The sequence below is a fragment of the Gymnodraco acuticeps genome, unplaced genomic scaffold, assembly GCF_902827175.1.
Source record: "Gymnodraco acuticeps unplaced genomic scaffold, fGymAcu1.1, whole genome shotgun sequence".
NCBI lineage: Eukaryota > Metazoa > Chordata > Actinopteri > Perciformes > Bathydraconidae > Gymnodraco > Gymnodraco acuticeps.
Window position 1 is genome coordinate 1,055,981 of NW_022991632.1, and position 21,137 is coordinate 1,077,117.

Here is a 21,137-nt window from a genome sequence, read left to right on the forward strand (position 1 = left end):
TGCATTCATCTCAACCCGGACAAGAAAACTGGTTTAAACTGCACTTTAACTCAGATAGAGACTCTGAGGTTTCTCAATTCTTAAATGTCCCCTCCTCGACTCCTATCCTCGATACTTAGTCCCGCCCACAGGAGATGCGAGCGGAGGACTGAGGAGGGGGAGAGAGGAGGGGAAGCAGCAGGCGGTTAGAGAAATGAGAACTCCTCTCCTCTGAGCGGTCATTTTAAAGAGACGTCCATTCATGATGACAGGAGGCACAGCAGCCCTCTGTCTGATGGGCAGATGTGTTCATGATGACTCATATTTACTTTTAATTCATTCACTGTGTGGTATAATGAGATAATAACAGGCTACAGATGCGGACATATACACACATATATTTATATAAAATATACAATTTCAGATTCAAACAAGTATGAGAGCACTCGCATAATAACGTAACACAATCAGAGACTGGATATATCCCCCACCCCTCTCTCTGGTCGCTGAAATGGGGAATTGAAATTACGGGCCAAAAGTTGTACATGTATTAAAAGTAAACATAGGACACCAAACCAACTGAGACCTGTCTGTCCGCCGAATCTACGCACTGTACAACACACACAGTACTACACACTGTACCACACACACCTACTGCTCCTAAAGCATAATCAGGCTACAGCCGTTGTGTATTTTATTATGTGAAGCACTAATGGCGCGTTTCCACTGCATCGGGTAGCCCCGTTTAAGCGTCCTTAACCGTCCTCAAGCGGCCAGGCCGGTTTTTGGTGGCGTTTCCATATAGCCTAGTACCGGCCAGCGGGTACTTTTTCCCTCTTTTTCCGGCCTCATAAAATCGTGGTTCCCTCAGACCAGGGCTGAACTAGTGACGTCAACACTCTCGACTGCTGATTGGTCAGAGAGAATCGTCACAAGATCGCGCGCGAGTTCATCCCTAGCGTCGCATATATATTTAGAAGCAAGCTTGCAGCATTTTTATAAACAGCATTTTGTAAACGGATGAGCTACAAAAATGGCTACGTCTAATAAGAAAAGCACACCGTGGTCGACCGAGGAGGTGACGACGTTCCTACATCTCATTGGGGATGATCAAATCCAGCGGAAGCTCGACGGAACAACTCGAAATGTGAACAAAAACAAAGCCGATCGCCTCGCCTACACTGCGTTGCTACCCCAGGTCCTAAACTGTAATGGAAATGCGCCACGGCCTGGGCCGGCCAGCGAGGCAGCCCGAGGCCAGAGCGAGGACGCTTAGGGACGCTTAAACGGGGCTACCCCGCTGCAGTGGAAACGCGCCATAAATGGTCTTAGAAAAATATCGACTCTTTGTTTGTAGATATCTACTAAACTACAGCATACAAATACAGAAAGTAATGTAGGCCTGTTATACTGAGTGATATACATTTTACACACTGCACTGCTTTCTGCACGGACCTCACAGCTGTTCTCACTGTAAACATCGCGTTGCGATGAAAGCAGTTACTAATATAATATCCAAGGGATGCATGCAGAGCTGTCATTGGCTGAGATAAGTCCGGCCGTGCGTCACGCCTCCACCGTTCCCGGAAATGCATCCGTGGAGGATGCATCAGTGTCTCCTCGGTTAGAGCTCATCCAGAGAGCCTCCTCGATGCTCGATGAGGAGGAGTCGAGGAGGGGACATTTGAGTATTGAGAAACCTCTAATGAACAGTATCCCTCTTCCTTCCATCAGTATACTGAATGACCAAACATTTCTAATCTATTGCTAGGTCATTTCCTTTCATTTGCAAAGCCAAATTAAAGCTGCATAATCAATATTTTCACATTAGCAATGGATCAAATTATTGGACCCGACTTCTCTCAGTTCTACAAAGCCTTTTAGAATCTATCAGCTAATTTAAAAAAAAAAAACGTTTTAACTGCAACTTTACTGTGCAATCTGACCATCTTGATCAAGCTTTTCTTTAGACGCAGCCATTTTTTGTTGTTGTTGAAAAAAGCCACTTAGTGCAACCTGACAGTTATCCAAAATGAAGCGTTTGTCAGCTTTAAATGTAGATCATCCATTCAATAGTTGGTGAAGAACAGACCAAAGCTAAAAAGAAAGTCAAAATTGTATTTATATTAGTCAAATGGCCAGAGACACGACTCCAAACAAATTAAAATGTTCTTATTACAATGTTCCATTTCTGCTGGAGAATTTTCAAAAACAACTTTTTATGGAGATTTATGTCGTTGTAGACTCGGCATGATATGGTTCTGCAAATGTCTTTTTTCCTCATTGTATTCATCCAGGGAAAATATCTCATAAAAAAGAAATAAAACGTGACAGCTCCCTTTCATAAGTCGTAATAAAATAATGTCAAAAGAGAAAATGCAAGAGACAGATGATTTAATTTTCAAGAATAACATTTGATGAAATATGTCAAACGAGGACATGTCAACATATCTTATAATGACGCTGCCTCTAAAACTATCCCCGTCCTGCTGTGCCTCTGAGCTCCCATGGTTTCGTATTGTATCAGTTTACAGAGCATGACATCACTAATGCAAACACTGTACTCATGTTAATCTTCTTCTTCCTGATGTGGCAGGCAGACAAACAGAGGCTTTGTGGCACACTGATAAGACGCTGCCTGTGGTTGGTTAATGTACCTGCTTTCCCAGCCAAACCCTGCCAGCTGAATGTCCATCAAGGTGGGATCAAACATGCAACACACACAGCAGGCCAGATGCCCTGTGGCAAACCTGTAGGAAGTAGTAACTGATATATTTTGTAAAATGTCCAACTTTACTAAATATAGCAGAAATACATTGGCAATTTTAACATTGTATATCTGATTATTTTGAAAAATTAAATAATTGATACATTTATTTTCAGGGATCTTATGATAGTTATATAGCTTATAAATATATATTACATATTTTCCCCTGTTGACTGTGTTCAAGCTGAAGAGGTGGTTAGCTTAGTTTAGGATAAATACTGGCATCGGGGGGGATAGCTATACTGGCGGAGGTCAATAATCTGCATATCTCCAAAGCTCATCCATTCACATGTCTTATCCTGTTTGTTTAATCCATAAACACCAAATGTTTTACAAAATGACGAACTTTTTTAAAACTATAAAGATTTTGTCAATACATTTTATTGATGTGCAACATTTTGCTTACAGTACAACAATCAACAGGTACATGATATCAGCTCATTGCAATCGTTTTTAAAGAAAGTTTTACACGGCCTGAATTATTTCACAGTATTTAATACCTTCTGTATAAAAATAGGAATAATTCAGAGGTGAGACTTATGAATAGCGTCACCTCTGAATAACAACTCAACAAGATAACAGTGACAGTCACATCTTGACCCAAATACATCTTAACACACAAAAATACAGAAAAGAACCTATATATTAACATACATTTCAAGTTCCTTGCTATTGCCAGTCTTCAATTTTTCAGACCTTTACCCTTTCATCATTTATCCCTCGGTTCTCATCATCTCTGGTAGCTGCAGGACCACGATCGAGGCGTCACCATCTCCCAGAAGCTATTCTGTTGAGACAAAGTAAAAATATCGATCTAAATATGGTAACATTATATGAAATCCTTTTATACATTTCATCTGTATGATTTAACATCCATACATCATTACTAATCTCATTTAGGTCTATTTTTAGAGAGCCGTTAACTGTGTTAAGCCATTGTGTGAGAGAATGAGGCGTGCTTGGATGCTGTAGCTGGTGTCATAGTAGAATAAGTATGTTAAGTACATCTGGGCCCATCTGTCAGGCAAATCCCTCACATCTGTGACTTCATAAAATGCTTGGGGTTGGAAGGGGGGCTTTTTAAATGATGAATTACTTGTCAGATTTTTACAAACATACTTTTTCTTAACACATGTGGCTCTCCTCCATAGGCTTATGTTTGTAAATTGGGTAAGCTGTCTCTTTGAGAACACATTTCTACAATTGATATTGGAGGAGGCGTGTGGTGTAGTGGGCTGTGCATTGGTGTTGGGATCAGGGGAGCACAGGTTCAAACCCCACTGCAGTCAGCATGTCGTTGTGTCCCTGGGCAAGACACTTTACCCCAAATTGCTCCTGTGGGGATTGTCCACAGTATTGAGTATGTAAGTCGCTTTGTCGATAAAAGCGTCTAACAAGTAATGTTATATGCGTGTCCACACTATGCACGTAGTCTGTGTAGTAACAGATGCTCAGGAATGACAAGAGATAAAAAGAGACTACAAAGCCAGGATTATAAAACAGTGAAAGCAGTTAGTCTGATTCATCTGGTTTCTGGCGTCAGTATGACGTCCAAAGTACCATGTGATGTTTTAGTCTATTTATTTGTCTTTCAAGTTTATTCACCTTCTGACCTCCTATTCATTTTTCCTTTAAAGTACGTCACACATTGGGGTCGAAGTGGTGTATTGCAAGTCACATTTCTATGTATTTAGCTTTCTTTATTTAAAGGATTTAGATGTTGTTCAATCATGATCACTGAGCTTTAACACAGTCCATTGAGAATGTTTATTTAAACCTTCAAACACCATAATCAATAACTAAGAAGAATCTCACAGTATTCTATAGTAACAAGTGTCGGCTGGTGGCTGGTGTTTTAACCTTGTGATTCTGTATATGACTCAGTCTGTGTTTCATCATAACGTAACGTGTTTTGAAATATTTTCCAAGTGTTTATATGTCTGTGTCTCCGTAAACATATTTTGAGTGATCCTTATAAGATATAGTGATGTTGTTCCTGTCAAGCTACCCTTAAATAGAATCACCATAATCACCCTCAAATAAATGAAACCAGTCGGATCATCTGAGCATAGCTTCCTAGAGCCTTTTCTAGAACTAGCATGCACATGTATGTGGAGCACATACCTCTGTCCGAGGGCAGTGTATCTGAGCGTACCACTCCTGTGAGTACAGACACACCTGGACGCCCTGTCCCAGGAAGAGAGACGCCCACATGACCACGTTGAACACGGGGCTCTGTCGCTTGTCATTCATGGCAAAGTTGAACACCACTGAGAGAGGATAAAGTAAGTAAATGTTATTGTTGATTTTGTGTCAAGGTTATCTGAAGTTAAACAGAAACAGTGTATGTGTGTTAAGGATGAGATGTGTGCTAGTAAGAACAAGGGCATACAGTAAGAGCATGAGACAAAATCAAATATTTTGTGAAATGACTTCTTATTGAGCTCAGAGGAAAAGGACACAATGAACAATATGAGAGTTGTCTGCTGGAAATAGCTTTTAAATGTGTGTATTGTGAATAAATACTGATTTGAACTTTGAAGGCACAGTCCAGAATGTAGAAGGGAACATTTACATATTTAACAAGCTATTGTATTCAGAGAGTGTTTTTAGTGATTTTCTTTTGTGATTTAGTAATGAGTTGGACATAATCATATTTTTCATGTTTTGCTTTTCCCATCTTATTTCCTTCTTTATTTGAAAGGCATGTATTTAATCGGATGCTTTCCTCCAGCAGAAAGGTCCGTGCACCGATAATGTCCAGTTATTTTTAATGTGAAGATTGTTCCTCAAATACTTAGTTTAACCCTCACCTCCAAAGATGGCGAAGAGAAAGAACATGACGGGATAGAAGAAGCCGAAGCCCATGGCCAGGGCGTACTCATGGACGACAGCAGAGACGATGAAGACGGAGAGCATAGCAGCTGTTCGGAATTTCCTTTTGGACAGCTGCAGGGATCAGAGGAAGGAAGGGTTTGGGTTAGAGGTCAGGGAATTTGCCTGTGTCCCTTCCTCCTAGAATTTGTGTCTCTAGAATGACAGGACGAGGACTTAACCATGTGACATGCTGTTTTGGAAATACAGACAAAACCAATTGGGACATCACATTATAGTTTTGTACTATTATATATTGTATTTAGCGACAGGCTGTACAACCACCACGGCCCTTGGTGGACCCCCCACACACATAGCCTGGAATACCCCTGATCTGAAATAACACTGTCTGTAATATAAAACTGTATGCAATATACATGCAAGCGCAATACAGTGAGTATACCCTCCTGCAATTTCATTTATTTTTATTAGTTAATGTATTTCTCTCAGTTGATTTACAATTGGCTGCAGTACCAGCTAGCACTTTAATTAAATATGGTCACTTTTCTTAAAAACAAATATACTGCTACTTTTTTACATATCTTCTACTTTGTTTTAGTTTTTGTACTTATATAGTTGTTAATAACGTGTGCATACTTAGCCATTTGCCCCGCCCCCCTCACTTTATCTGTACTATCTGCTGTTGTAATCATTTACATTTCCTTGTTGTGGAAGAAATAAAGGATTTCTGATTCTGAAATAAAGGATTTCTGATTCATTTGTAGATTGCTGTATTGACAATGGGCTCACCCAGAGGAAGTCTCTGTATCCGTATTGGTAGAGCCAGTCATGAACGACCACATTCCAGGTGCGGTAATAGTTGGCGAAGGACGTCGAGTTCCACCAGTCCTAGAACATCAATGCAGAGTAGTAAAATGAGTTTGTGGATAAAAAAAATAAAAACACAGTAAATAAGGCTTCCCTCACTTCTGGCATTAGACAACTGAAAACACATACTGATTTTCATGAAGATAAACTGGTGAGAGCCAAACCTGTGTGATCTTCTTAAATGAAATACAGTATGGCTTTAAACATACCCAGAGTATAAGAGTGTGTAGCTCTGATGGCATACAATGCTTCCAGCTGCTGTAGAAGTTTGCACTTAAATGAAGCGCTAACACTGGAACAATTACAGGGAAGTTGATCTATGTGCATTGCAAAAGGTTTAATACAATTGATAAAAGTTGTTTTATATTTTGGTCAACTCAAATCAGCATCACACACAAGTATGGTGTCAGTTGCGTCTTATTTTCAGGTTTCTAGGCACAACACAAATTGGATAAATCATTCGCAATCATAACATTGAGTACAACACTATGTCACAGCTTGTCCAAGAGCAAACTTAAGCCTAGGACGTTTTTGGGACCGTCAGGCCTCCTTCTGCTGTAATTTCACTCGTCATTAATCCCAATTTCCCCACATGAAAGAACAAGCACATCTCCAAATAAAGTGCTCACAGGAGGGATGATGCCAACAAAAATCAGCCATGACAAACACCTTGTAAAACATTCTGTCAGCGAAACGCAGGAGCTCTCCGAAGAGGTTGAGCCAGCAGTGCAGGAAGGCGAAGAAACACAGCAGGAGGAGCATTATACCTGAGACAGGGACAGACAGAGAGAGGGAGTTTGTGAGCGACACTTTCATTCTGGGCATTGCTCCCAGCTTTCTCAGAAGAATAGTATCTTGACGCTTAAATCAGCCTATACACAAAAAGCCATTCTTTAAAAGAGAGCAATAAATATGCCAGGCTTTAATACCTGCATTTGATTGCATAACCGCATATAATCTTATCACTTTAAAACACTAGAGACTTGTTTTCTCTATTTCCATAAGAGAAACATTAACCTGTTAAGCCCTCAGCCTGTCCAGCATTGACTCATGCAGATAAGAGATGATAGAAATTGTAAGCATAAGTGTTGTTAAGAATGAGGATGGACTTTAAATAATATTTTATTCTTCTCATATTGCCTGACAAAACAAGAAGCTGCAGTAAAGTAGAAAGTAGGAAGTACCTGGTAATATTGAGTGGAACACAGCCAGGACCATAGTTCGTTTACTGAAAGGCTGTTTGGTCTCAGGTCTGAAGACGGGCACACAAAGGCGGACCAGGATGAAGTAGGCATAAAAGAGGCATCCAAAAATCTGCAAATTAAGCATTATAAGTTAAAAGCAATTCCAATCTAGAGCTCACTTCAGAATAAGCACAACAGGAGATAGTGATGTCACCTCAGAGATCTGAGATTAAAGCTGTAGTTTATGATTGCTTTACGTTATCCAACAATACACAAGCGCTACAAGCTACTTATAGGTCATTAACCTCACTACACCTACTTCGTTTTTCTGTCACAATCTACACAATGAAGTTTAACTTACCATTCCAGTTGTGATGCCAACATACTTCCATCTTATATGGGTATTCCTGCAAAGAAAGAGACAAGATGTGACTACAAAGTAAATCATGAGGGATCAGCAAAAGGTTCAAAAGGACAAAGTGTCTTACCGAGGATATGATTCCCTGTAGATGAGAGTCGGACAGAAGAGGAAGTACAGATAGCTGGAAAGTGATGGGAATCTGGGGCTTTCTCCTGAGAAACAAAAACAATTCAGTCTGTATGACCATCAAAGTCAGGGGTCCAGTTTTGAGTCCTAAATTCTAACAGCAAAATATATTTTAGCAGTTAAAATGATCCAGAATGACTTTTAAAAATGGGTTTGGTTAGAAATAGCTTATTTAAGGTCATTTAATTTGCCTTGTTTCATTATGTGGCACAGTACCAGCCATTAACAGCTCCATTTGTGAACGCTTTAGCTTTACAGCACCTGAGTACAGGGACCTGCTAAGAAATGGCTCCCTTTAAAATGAATCTACAGTGAGTTTATCACACAATCATTAAGCTATTAAACACAATTGTCCACATAGAAAAACCTCTAATCTCTTTTGCTGAATTTAAGATGTAGTTCAGTCAAGCTCCAAACCTGCTGTTCTTTCATTTAACATAGCTATTAAAATATGTGTTAACATTTTGTATTTTCAACTCTTTCCAAAACAAATATATTTTACAGAAACTTTAAAAAGTTGTTTCTGCCAGTCTTTACTTTTTTATTCAGGAGTTTTAAACTGGAGGCATTTTACTGAAATAACTATTTATGTCTTCTGCTACGCAGTCAGAGAGAGACACATTCCTCACCACTAACACACTTTTATGACAGGATCTCATGGGACTGTACATATTCAATTTAATTGATTGCATGTGTGTTTCAGTCTGTGTTGTGTATTCCTGGTAACCCGCTGAGTTCTCTGAGAGTAATTTCTCTAGTGTCTGAGAGTGTCATCATGAGTAATGATTCAGGCTGAGGAGTAAATACACCTGACATCAATACAATGCAGTTCAGTACCTTCCTTTGGTGTGTTCCTCATGATAACAGGACCGGTTTCTCTTATGAATGAGTAGCTTTTCATCAGGAATCGAATCTGCGGAAAATAGATAGGTATTATGTGAAACAGCTTCTCCGTCCGTCTTTATTACATGAATTGACAAGGTGTCTGCAGTGAACAACTGTATCCTTGGGGCCTAAATCTCATGCTCTACATTTGAACGTATTGACCTAATGATTCATTATCTAGCTCACTTCTGTAATTAACCGTGAGAACAAAGACTAAAAGGGAACTATAGCACAACAGGCGCCATTTAAATAAAATGGTTAATCATTTTTAGACAGCCAACTGTGATTCAGACATGATGCGTCATTAATCTGCAGACAACAGGGAACCAATTACTGTTTTGCACAATTAAGTTAAGTAAACACATTCAATTATGCATCAACAACCAATATCAAACTGTTGATATGTGGTATGGAGGGCACCAGAATTACGAATGGACTTATTGGTTCCAGGTCAGATGAGGATAAGGACCGGGTTTCCCAAAAGCATATAAGCACTGGGATTATCTCACTCCATCCAATGAAGATAAAATGATCGCAGGACTAAGACGGTTTTGGAGCCCAGGGCCAGTGTGATAAAGGATGAGAAGGTATTACAGAATGCACCCGTGATGTTCAGACGTTGGCTGCATTGAGATCGACTTTCTGTTTTGGTGACTTTCCAGTTGGAAGAATCCCATCTCTCCAAACTCTGGCCAGCAGGCTTTTCTTCTAACAATGTTCCTGCTGATGGCTGCATTTATCATTTTGAGTTCCAATGAAGATCATTTCATCTACAGTCCAGGGTGTTTCTAGCACATGTTGTTCCTAATAAAAAAAAGTGATGCTGAGCAGCAGTTCACGCTGCAATAAAAAACCCTCTGATCCTCTGCTCATACTGCAGGAGTTATGAAAACGATCCTGACTTGGAACTCCAGACAACCTTTGGTTGTTTACTCGCACTTTCTCGGAGCAGCTATAACTGTAAACACTGACCTGCTGCTGCTGGGAAATCACACATGAAGTGCTCATGTTAGCTGTTTGTTGTCAACTGTTTAATTCAAATTCACAATAATTGACTTATTCATGAATTATTGTTTAGCTACAAGTCATCTAGCAACATCCAATCCAACATTAATAAATGTGTGCTAATTACTGGTACAATCTGCTGCTCTCACTTGTTCTCTGTTGATCTGTTAACTGTGGATGCAGCCCGACTCCCTCCAACACCCATCCCTCCTCCTCGTGTGATTTAAGCTTGGCATTGCTGCCTTGCTAAGCTCTAATGATCGTGTGTGTTATCTCTGATTCAGTACTATTACTGCATGTGTCAAAGGGAGATTAATTCCTCGATGCTGCTTAGATACTTTGAGAATTTCTTCAAGCGTCTTTTCCTCCAAAATGACTTTGACCTATACATACTGTAGTTAATGTGTTTGGAGCAGATCATATGTAAGATTTTTTAGGGTTATGCTAATATATCAACATCTGACTAAACAATATACATAAATGGGCCAATACTCACTCAGTACAGAAAGTTTGAGAACCTCTTGAATTCAGTAATGCAGATATGTCTTTAGCAGGACCTTTCATTGCAGTTTGATGGACACATTTGATCATGGTTAATAATTACAATTTTGTATCCTTTCTGTACTGCATTTATTTGTACCTTTTTTTTTCCTTCTTTTTTTATACGAATAAGCCAATTCTAATACGATACATGCTGATGTATCCTGAAGGCTTATGGGCAGTTCAAAAGTGTTGCACCCTGTTCTCAATAAATAAAAAAGCTGTTATTCCTCAAACAGACACTCACCTGCTCCAGAATCACAATAAACCGCGAGGCTGGTGGCAGCTGGTACTGTATGACCACAAAGATGGGGAAGAGTCCCAGGACGTAGGTCTGCACTGCAGACAGGATCAGCCCCGTGCCGAGGGACAGACCCAGCTTAGAGGGGCAGGTGTGGTACAAAGACCCCCAAATCACCAGCGTGAGGTAGGGGACCAGCAGCGTGTAGAAAAACATCACAGCCCAGGCCCAGACCACCGTCCCCAGCTTTCCGAAGGCGAAGAACAGCAGGTCGAACTCCAAAACTATCCTGGAGTGGGATGGCATAAAATAAAAAGTACAATCATTAAGTGAAGGGTATGACAAAGTTATTACAAAGAAGAAAATAAGTTGAAGATTAGAAGTGATGCGCTCTACTTGCCACAATGTCTTGTTTTAGCTTCAAACAGGGTTTTAAATAAAAATGTTAATGATATCAAAGCTTGACTGTTTTGAATAAATGTCAAGCATAGTTAAATGTTTTTGAATTATTTGCTCTGAAAGACCCCTGATAGCAATTGATTTTCAAAATTGATTTAAAATACCCATTGTCTCACTGCAGCATGTCAAAGGGATGGTGCCATTCATCACGTCCAGTTGTATATTACAATTTTTTATTTAATTCTCCAGATATCAAAATCAATGCTAAATGTGTGTCGACGTATCAAATTATTTGCACACAGTCGAGTTTCCCGATGGAGGAGCACAAGAATTAAACTTCTTGCGTCTGCAAGCGAATCATTACTGAGCTACCCAGAGCAACACAGAAATACTCGGAGGCAGGCCCGTCTTAACCTGCCCTCAGGCCCTGGGGCTGTTTTGTAGGCCCCCTGGTGATAGTTCTGAATCCACTGTTCCACGGTCAGCTGTCTGATTAATGAAGGATACCATGGCTTTCCTGTGCATGTCACAGCTTTCATGTTCGGCTATCCGTTCATTTGCGTGCTTCCAATTAGAGTATCCCACGCTGCCAAATGACGTGTCTCTCTTATCGCCAAATAGTTTGCATGCAAAGCAGAAGACACTACCTCGGGATGGTGAGTAACATAGCCACTCCCTGAGCATATACTCCCCGTTACCCAGCTTGCGCTTGAATAAGCTTCTGGAGAAGTATCTCTTCTGATGCTTGTACTGCTGCTCTGAGGCAGAGAGGTCAGCTTCTCTGTTTTGACACAATTACGGACACATTTTCGCCCAGTAGAGAAGCACCTGTCTCAGTGGCGTTTTCTCCCGGAGGCCAAGGGAAGCCAGGCTTCCACTGTTTTTTCGGATTGTAGTTATAATTTAAATAAATAAATAAAAACACTTTGTTTTGTTTCGATAATTCTCCTTTGCTGTGTGTTGCTGCCGGCCCGTCTCTCCCCCATTCTCATTGAGTATTTTACAAAGAGTGAAACAGCGCCCCTCTAGATGTTATGGTGAAACAGTAGATTGCACTCACTGTTGCGAGAGGAGGCCAGCCGAATCTGGCTTCCCTTGGTGAAAAAAAATTGAGGGATTGACCAATCAGATGAGACCCACGTGATGCCCCTGCCAACCTGTGATTGGTCAGGGCCATGCCAAGGGAAGCCAGCCGCCTCTTGCTTCCCTTCAGAGGCGGCTGGCGGCTGGCGATTTGATTGGACACTGCCATCCAATCAAATCACATCAACATCAGTTTTAATACTGTCATCACCGCCGTTAGAAATTATCAAGCAAATGAAGCATTATGGAGGGTGGAGATTTGGCGTACTTAATCAAACATAACTTTACTAAACATCCGCTACAGCAGCAACTAAAAATTAAATCAGATGACAGGCCAATGCCCGCACTCGAGCTGTGTGTACACAGAGGAAAAGGGAGAGAATCGGACGTTCAATGAGGACAATTATGTCCGCACGGAGTGGCTAACTGGAAGCGCTAAACTTCAGCGTCTATTTTGCTGGCCATGTCTTCTTTTTGACAAGGATTCGTGCTCCCTGAACAATCCTTGGGCAACTTCAGGATTCATCGACCTTGCCAACCTGTCACGGGCAATTGAGAGGCACGGTAAATCCACAAATCACATAGATTGTGTGATTGTCTGCATATATTATTAAGTAAAATGCTTAAATTAATAAGGAGAGAGTTTCAGCTGGAGAGTGCGTGCGGACCTGTCGGTTAGATAACAGGCGTGTGCAAGTCCTGCATCTGTGTGATACAAATGTGTGTAAAATGATACCGGGCGCTGTAATCACTCATCTACATTTTTCCCCACGCCACGCTACTGCCTGTTTGTCCATGTTGTTGCCCCATAGGCCTGGGTCAGTGCTGTAGGGGTCGTCTAGTTCTCCTGTATCCTCGTTTTCCCGCTTGTCTTCTCCACTCTGCTCTACGCGCGCCGGGTCCTTTCCTCCAGATGAGTGCGGGCCTCCCTCGTGTATTTGTCCGGATGCCGTTGGCTCCCCTCCACGTAGCAAGTCCTCGTCGTCCTCTCCATCTCCTCCAACAGATAACGTCCCTCCTGTCTGTTTTTCCTGTCCCGCTACTCCATCGCTATCAGAACCAGACGGCCTACTTGGCTCCGAGGCCGGCATCGCCGCTGCCGCTCGGTACAGAACTAATCTGTCCTTCCTCCTCATCCAGGTTTACAGGTTTAAAATAACCTGTAAGCTTCGGCATTTTGTGTAATAGCTGCTTGTCTCGAAACTCCTTTTCCCTCAACAATTTCCTTTTCCGAGCGCCACTGTCAAACTTTTTCTTCTCCGACATTTTCTCCTAAACAACCTTCATCTGTCACTCAATCACTCGCAATTTGAATAAGTCACATGTGAAACATATTTTCATTCTGATTGGCTGATTTGGGTGCCCACTGACTGTTACGGAGTCAACATTTTTGATGCTGTTGTTATGCCTGCTGTGACGTAAAGTTACTCCGTTCTCTGCTTGTAATTATGCCTTTAAAAGCTTCAAAGTTGTATTTATCATCTGAATTTGCCGAAAAAAGTTTAATATTCTGAAAGCCAAGACTTTGTTTATTTGAAATCAGATGAAAACAAACTGTAACGGACCCTGCCGTGTTATCTATGATTACTATATGCCTTACATTCATAATTTCAGCGGAGGGAGGGGAAGCGGCGCTGTGGAAGAGCAGAGTGGCGAGGGAGAGCTGTCTTCTTCCCTTTACAAGCTTCAAAAATGTATTTATCGTGTGATTTTGGAAATAAAAGTTTCATATTCTGAAAGCCAAGACTTTGTTTATTTAAAATAAAAAATAAACACCCGAAATAAAATAAAAAACTATTTGAATTTTTTATTTTTTTGGCTCATGATAGGCCCCCAATCTCCGTAGGCCCCTGGGCTTCAGCCCGTGCATTAAGGCGGCCCTGCTCAGAGGGATTGATTGCTCTATCGTTGCTGCCAAACGGGCAGAGAGGCAGGGAGAGTACTAGGAGGAAGGGACACAGGGAAAATGAAAATGCTACAGCATTTCAGAAAACACCGCAGCATTTCACAAAACACTACAGCATTTCAGAAAACACCACAGCATTTCAGAAAACGCTACAGCATTTCAGAAAACACCACAGCATTTCACATTGGACGGAAAGGGTATTCCTAAAGTTTAGGGAGAACACTTCTTGTTTGTGATTGGACAGAGCAGAGAAGCACTGCTGTGATTGGTTGTTTTTGCTGCCAGTCAAGAAATGACGCTTCGTGATTGCCAACACATCAGCCGTTAGCACACACTCAGAGCTCACAGCTCCTCATATCTGTTCAGAAACTGGACAAAAGTTAAACATGTACAAACCACAGAATGTCTGTGTCATGGCGAATACAGTCGCTGCTTTATTTATGTCTGTATGACGTTGTTGTGAGTGTGGACGGAGCAGCTACAGGTTAGCTCAGCCTGATGGATCCGATTCCATTCAGAAAACACGCATTTTAAAAGCTTTTCGCCTGCCGTCTTGTCTGCAGACTTGTCAAAGCGTGAATTCATGGCTTTTACTAACCGTTGTCAGTATGTAGTTACTTCGGCATCACTTTGAAACGTGTATTACAATTAAATAGTCGCATAGTGGAGTTTGAACACACACACACACACACACACACACACACACACACACACACACACACACACACACACACACACACACACACACACACACACACACCTGCCCTGGTCGATGTAGTCCACAGCCAGTGTGCTCAGGCAGAACATGAGGAGTACAGCGATGAACATGTGGTAGATGGTTCTGATGTGGTTGATCTCAAAGAGTTCACTGAGGAAGAGGAGGAGAACTGGTTGAGTAAATTGTATGTCAATATCTGCCATTTCGCATACATGTGCCAGGTTTATTTTTAACAGTATAACTTTGTACACAATCTACAGAACTCATATCTCTGTAGACTCGGAATGTCTGTCATAACAAGTTGCATAACTCCTCGCCCACACACCATAAAGCTGTGGGTATGGTATATGAGAGATAACTTTTTTTTCATAACAGAAAATGAATCAGCAACTACTTTGACAATCAATTTACATTTTACAGCATCACACAAAACGTCATCTGCTTTTCCTTGTCCTATGTGATCATCAAGTGGATATCTTTGGGTTTTGTACGGTGGGCGACAGGTGCATACACGCTACAACGGCCCAATACACTTCCATCAGGAGAAACACACTGCAGCGTCAGAAACGATGCAAATATAAAAACACAAATGTGCCAACATTTTATGTTTTTTGTTTTGAGCTTCTTACAGCGTTATATATTTGCAGCGTTTGGTTTATGCAGCGCTTTTAGTAAACTATGTTTCATCAGTTGGTCAATGTTTTCTAAAAGCGGTGCATGTATTGTCAAGTCAGTGGAGATGTTTCTTCTTTTGCATGTGTTTTGGCATAGTTCACCACCTTACATATCATTTCTGACTTACTCCAACAGTGACGGCCTGGCCACAAACACCTTGCCGTCATCCGCTCTCTGAGATCTAAAACAAACAACAAGAACAATTGGAGAGACACACATTTTACTAGAGTTCTTAGAGGATAAACATATATCTCCAAAATCAATAAGGAATAATATGTGTGCGAGTGAAAGTTGCCCCTCTTCCTCACCTGGGTGCAGATTTGTTTGTTGTCTTTCCATTGAATGTTGCCTGTGTTTGGGTGAAAGACTCAACGGTTTCAGTCAGAGCTTGGTCCAGTAAATCACTGAGCTGAACCTGGACCTGCTCCAGGACCTTCTCCTTCACCCTCTACAGGACGACACACAGGAGGAAATTAATATTTGGATTTCTAAATGGAAAGCCAACTCTCATGAATCACCCAAGTACTATGCAAGTTGCAGCCCACATTTTGCACACTTAAAATATGATGTTAAGTTGTATCCCTACAGTTTTAGCTTCTATATTTGATTTCCCCAGATGAGTAAGACAGAGGAGTGAGAGCATGATCAAGGTACCCCAATTGAATATACTGGCTTTTATTGAAATGGTGTTACCTGCAGTGACGGGAAGTAAGTAATAACATATAACGGTGTCACGTAATTTAAATAAATTGAATTGTAATCAGTTACGGGTACTGAGGAAAATAATGCAATTAAATTAAAGGTGGGGTAGGTAAGTTTCAGAATCCGGCTCGAGTGCACTAAAATTTGAAAGTACACAGCCGAAAAGAATCCGCCCCTTCCTTCAGAGCACCTCCTCCAACACACATGAACGCACACATGACGTCAGCAGACTGGTGAAAGTGGCCGCCTGTTGCTGGCGAGTCATTGAAGTACTGCTGCCTGCAATGCACGCCCAATTACGGCACGCCCAATGAGGGCACGAGATACATTTGTGCGTGCACGAGATGGAAGGCTGACAGACAGGGCGGCAATCCAATCCGTTTAGCCGGCGTGCTTTTTACAGTATTACGGCTTCCACAGATGAATTTTTTTTATGGATTTTTTGTCAAAGCACTTAAGATATTCATTGCTATCGGGATGTTAAGAGCATTCCATGGAATATAACAAAAAGTGTATCTCGAGCCGGTTTCTGAAACTTACCTACCCCACCTTTAAAGTTACTAGCGGTAATCAAAAATGTAGTCATATTGAAAAACATTTGATAACTTTTGACAGAGTTTGACAGAAATCACTGCTGAGTGCTGCTATAAGTTTACCCTGACCTGTTCAATATTTGTTAGAAAGTAATTACAATCCAAATGTAATAAGTTACATTACTTTAAAGAAGCAAAAATACCAACAACATTATAAAAGAAGCTGTTTACCTGCGCATGTTTCTGCCACTGTCTTAGATCTTCATCTGACACATTATTACGGTTTCCAGCTGCTGAGAGAGGAATGAAAATTGCATAAATTGAAACAGTAAAATATTCTGGACATATTGCACCTTGATTAATATTCAGTGAAAAACTAGAAAAGCTGTAGAAATATATTTTTGACCATACCAGGACCGGAGATCTCCTCTGACTGAGGGGTCTTTATGTTTCGGTGCACCACTCCATTAGGTGTCTCTGGAGTAGTCATGGTTACCACCGGATGACGCCACAGCACCAAGCACTATGTACTGGAACTTAAGAGGACAACCCTGTAGATATAATATAGAATAAAAAGGTAAATATAGAGGTGCAGCTCAATTGCAAAATAAATGATACAGTTCATTGGGTAACACATTGTGCAATGTGATTGAGTAATGATGCCTGGCTCACATTTGCCAAATTTAGCCTCTCTTGTTGGTCCAATCAGGAGGGGGGGAAATTACAGCCAAAACTGACCCTGTTAACCGTACCCATGCCAGTTTAGTTCCAAACATAGTTGTTATCTCTGACAAATCTGCTGAAACAGCGAGACACAGTGCAGTGCCCTCCACGGACTGACTCACCCCAATAAATGATTTCAAAATCAGTTGTTTTCTCTGCTTATGACACAACAGGACAGAGGTACAACATTTTCAACACTCACAATGGAGGGCGGTGCAGCAAAAGTTTTCCACCCTAGAGTATATGATTTATTGTGAATGTACCCTTGTTGAACCTTGTCGAGTTGAGAATCTCAAAATTAAGAGATTAAATGAGGTCACAGGCCCATTGCTGACAGGTTGCCTCATGTCCAATAAAATTAATATTCTGGATGAGCATCAGTCTGGAGGAACTTTTTAATGTGAATCTCAAACTGGAAAAGTGCATGAACTTTATGCATACACAGGGTGAGGGGTTTTGAACTTTAGTTACCTGAAGTGTTTTTCCCTTACAAGAGTGTTATCAAGCTAAACAATGTAAACACATGATAAAGTGGTGTACCAGTTCCCAGAGTAAGTTCACATTTTATAGATAAGGAGCACAGAAAACAGACAAAGAGGTGAAAGACACAGAGTGACCTCATGTTCTAATCCTTGCTGTCTGATCATCTCTCACAAGAAATGTCAACACAGCAGATAAGATTTGCACAGATTATACATTATGTGCCTTCAGATGATGAGGCTGCAAAGACAGAGATGAAGACAAACATGTTTTAAACAGTTTAACCCTATAGAGGGTGAGGGATCACATTTAGAAATCAGATGTATTGTCTGTCCTCTTTTTCGTCTTGCCCACTTGCAGCCTGTTTTACTTGAATCCACAGATTTTAAGAATGAAAAGGAATAATGGCATACTCCATAACTCCAATGTGTTTGTCAATGTCTTCATTTCATATGAAAAACATAATATGGCTGTCATTTCATCACCCACAGGAGATTGGATTTGGGGTTATGGCCCACCTCCAAGTCCTTTGGAAGTTAAAAATCTTTTGAAAATGAAATATGAACATTGAGCTTGGATCAGTACAACAACCTCATAGTACATGTTCTTTCATTAGTGCCTCCATTAACACAGCTTCTTAAGCGCAATATAATGTTGATATTAATATTACTGTTTCAGATGGATAGCCGGAGAGATGAAAGCTACCATGAGACAAATTAAGACAGTGAAATGATCAAAGATGGGACCATTTAATCGATTGAATAGTTACAATTAATAGTGACAATGAGCTTTATCAGTCATCTTGAGCTACAGTAAACTGAGGATAGACTGAGAAACACTCAAAGATTGATGTGTGGAGGTATACAACCACAGTTTGAAGTCTCATTTAAAAAACAAAGTGTTTACAGTCGGGTGGTTAATGATCTATCAGAGGAACTCCTTTAAAGTCAATATTTTGTATTCACATCAATTGAAAATACTTTTAAAGTGATTAGAAAATCTGAAAACTAAAAATCAATTCTATTTTTTCTAAGTATGCAACTTTAATGTAATCCCTTCCTGTTTGCAGTGTCTATATATTACAACCACACTAAACTACCAATAGTTTTCAACAGTAATAGAGTTCAATTTTCTTTCATTTTTTAAACTTACATTTGTACAGCAGAAACTGTGAAATCTACAATAATCATAAAAGTGACAGATGAGTGATATATTCACGATCAACATGTGTTATTGTGTCAGGTTTATACTCACAGTCGTCCAGCATGTGGCTCAGGCAGTGTTAGAATTGATGTTTCCTGCTGGAGGGAGTTGCCGGAGTGTTTTTAAGGAGGTCTATTACAGTTCTTGTGATCTCTGTCCTCTCCTTTCTCAAATAAATGTTGCACTTTGCCCTTTTGGCTCCTGGCCCTGGGCAGCACAGGTCGCCCTTCTCCTCCTCTGGATGAATGAGGTCATGAAGCAACAGTGGAGTTTGTCCTATTGTCTCATCTATTCACAAATAACTGTCATCGCAATATTTATTCATAGCATGAATTTTATTATTGATTTTCATGCCCTTTCTACTTGGCATAGCTTGTGTGTGGAAAGGTTACCAGACATCCAGGTGAAAGGTTTTCTACTATACCGAGTGAAAGACAAAAACCTCAATTCTAGCTGCTTTGATTTAAAATTTCAAAATGTATGTCACTTGGTGGTCTGACCTTCCTTCACTGTGGAGATACATGTGATGCAGAGCTTGACACTAGAGGACTTCTGCAGAAGGATAGATGTGTGTGTGCTCAATTTAAATCTCATCTTAAAACGAGGACAAACGTACAAGATGACCGTATTGAAACATCATTGTGTTTTTAGAGGGAGGAGCAAAAAATGACATGAGAATGGATAAACTCAAAATGTTATTCAAAGCACATTATTTCTTCACTTTTGTGTATTTTAAAGCTGCAAAGGGGATGCATGAAGATGAACTTTCAGTGAAAAATATACATGTTCGTAAACACGCCTCACTGTGGAAATATGTTTTAAAAATGTAGCTGTAAAGTGTATTAAATTCAAACAAAGCAAGACCAGTCATTGAGGCCAGACACACCGTTTGAATCATTGGGACACTGTATTCTGCGAGACGTGAAAAAAACGTGTTTGTTTTTAGGAAATTCGCCCAAACAAACTGGTTGTACAATCAGTGTGTTGTGTGTCCTAGTCTAAAGAGTTTACCTTGGACAGCAATTTGAACAAACAGGGACCTGTGCTCTAGTTTGAATTGTTTAGGTTGACGTCAGTCTCACTGATGCCTCATGTTTTTTCTCCTTCACACAGTAAATCAAATCCTACAATTTATTATAATTGAAAAACAAGCACAATAGAACATTTCTATCATATAAATATCTTTTTTATTCAAAAATGTTTAGCTTAAAGTCAATGCTAACAAAACTCTAACTATTTTGATCATCCATCAACATGCAAGTATATCTCTACTTAAAATAGGGGTACAAATTCACACACTATTTTTTTGTCTCCACCGCAATTTCAATATATTTATAATTGGTGAAAGCAGTGAAAAATCTAACATGATTAAAGTGGCAGAGTGAAAACAAAACAGTGACATAATGATATGTACACAGGATCTTCTTTATTGAAAGGAGTTTCATGAGATAACAGTACTGTTTATCAGCAGCTACAGAAAAGAATACTGCATGCACTAAATCACACGCCTTAAACAAACCAACCAGCGCACACACATGTACAAACAAACATTTTGCACCAGTTTTCTTTTTTTTTAACCGCCCCACCATCTTTGTCAGAGTTATATTTCTGCATATTTAGGCTACAGTATCACATCTTTTTTACCTTGCCAGATTTTTTTTCAATTTGGGTACAATTACTGTCAGACAAACATAACAATAAGACTGCAAATAAATTCTACAATCATCCAAACATTTACAGAACAGTAGACGACCATTGGGCATGTCAGGATTAGTTGTATCCGTAGTGGTTTTCATTGATCAACAGCAAAAGGACATTCAACGCATGGTTTCTATAGGTTATGCAAACACACTCGACTTCAGAGA

The 21,137-nt window shown here is 40.3% G+C and overlaps 1 protein-coding gene across 6 annotated transcripts; it reads right to left on the minus strand.

The window, feature by feature from the left end:
• Positions 1 to 3,107: 3,107 nt before the first annotated feature.
• soat2 (sterol O-acyltransferase 2) lies at positions 3,108 to 19,568 on the minus strand. 6 transcript variants are annotated; one of them, XM_034198354.1, is made up of 17 exons: positions 19,324 to 19,443; positions 19,222 to 19,246; positions 17,278 to 17,417; positions 17,098 to 17,159; positions 15,940 to 16,079; positions 15,759 to 15,812; positions 14,999 to 15,106; positions 10,857 to 11,139; positions 9,017 to 9,092; positions 8,121 to 8,205; positions 7,994 to 8,039; positions 7,633 to 7,762; positions 7,118 to 7,215; positions 6,371 to 6,469; positions 5,560 to 5,695; positions 4,871 to 5,016; positions 3,108 to 3,533 (listed from the first exon to the last, which is right to left on the minus strand). In XM_034198354.1, the coding sequence occupies exons 3-17, from the start codon at positions 17,354 to 17,356 to the stop codon at positions 3,477 to 3,479; spliced, it is 1,599 nt and encodes a 532-aa protein (XP_034054245.1). In that variant the 5' UTR covers positions 17,357 to 17,417; positions 19,222 to 19,246; positions 19,324 to 19,443; the 3' UTR covers positions 3,108 to 3,476. The 6 variants fall into 6 exon arrangements, with proteins under 6 accessions (XP_034054245.1, XP_034054247.1, XP_034054244.1 ...); XM_034198356.1 differs by lacking the exon at positions 19,222 to 19,246 and having other exon boundaries at positions 17,098 to 17,156; positions 19,324 to 19,568; XM_034198353.1 differs by lacking the exon at positions 19,222 to 19,246 and having other exon boundaries at positions 19,324 to 19,568.
• Positions 19,569 to 21,137: the final 1,569 nt, after the last annotated feature.

Bases quoted from the DNA above. Each gene is read 5' to 3' on its own strand.
- soat2 (XM_034198353.1), bottom strand. From the start codon at position 17,356: ATGACTACTCCAGAGACACCTAATGGAGTGGTGCACCGAAACATAAAG. The intron at 15,813-15,939 runs GTGAGGAAGAGG...TGTTTGTTTTAG, and splicing joins ACAAACAAATCTGCACCCAG to ATCTCAGAGAGCGGATGACG. The intron at 15,107-15,758 runs GTAAGTCAGAAA...CCTCTTCCTCAG, and splicing joins GCCAGGCCGTCACTGTTGGA to TGAACTCTTTGAGATCAACC.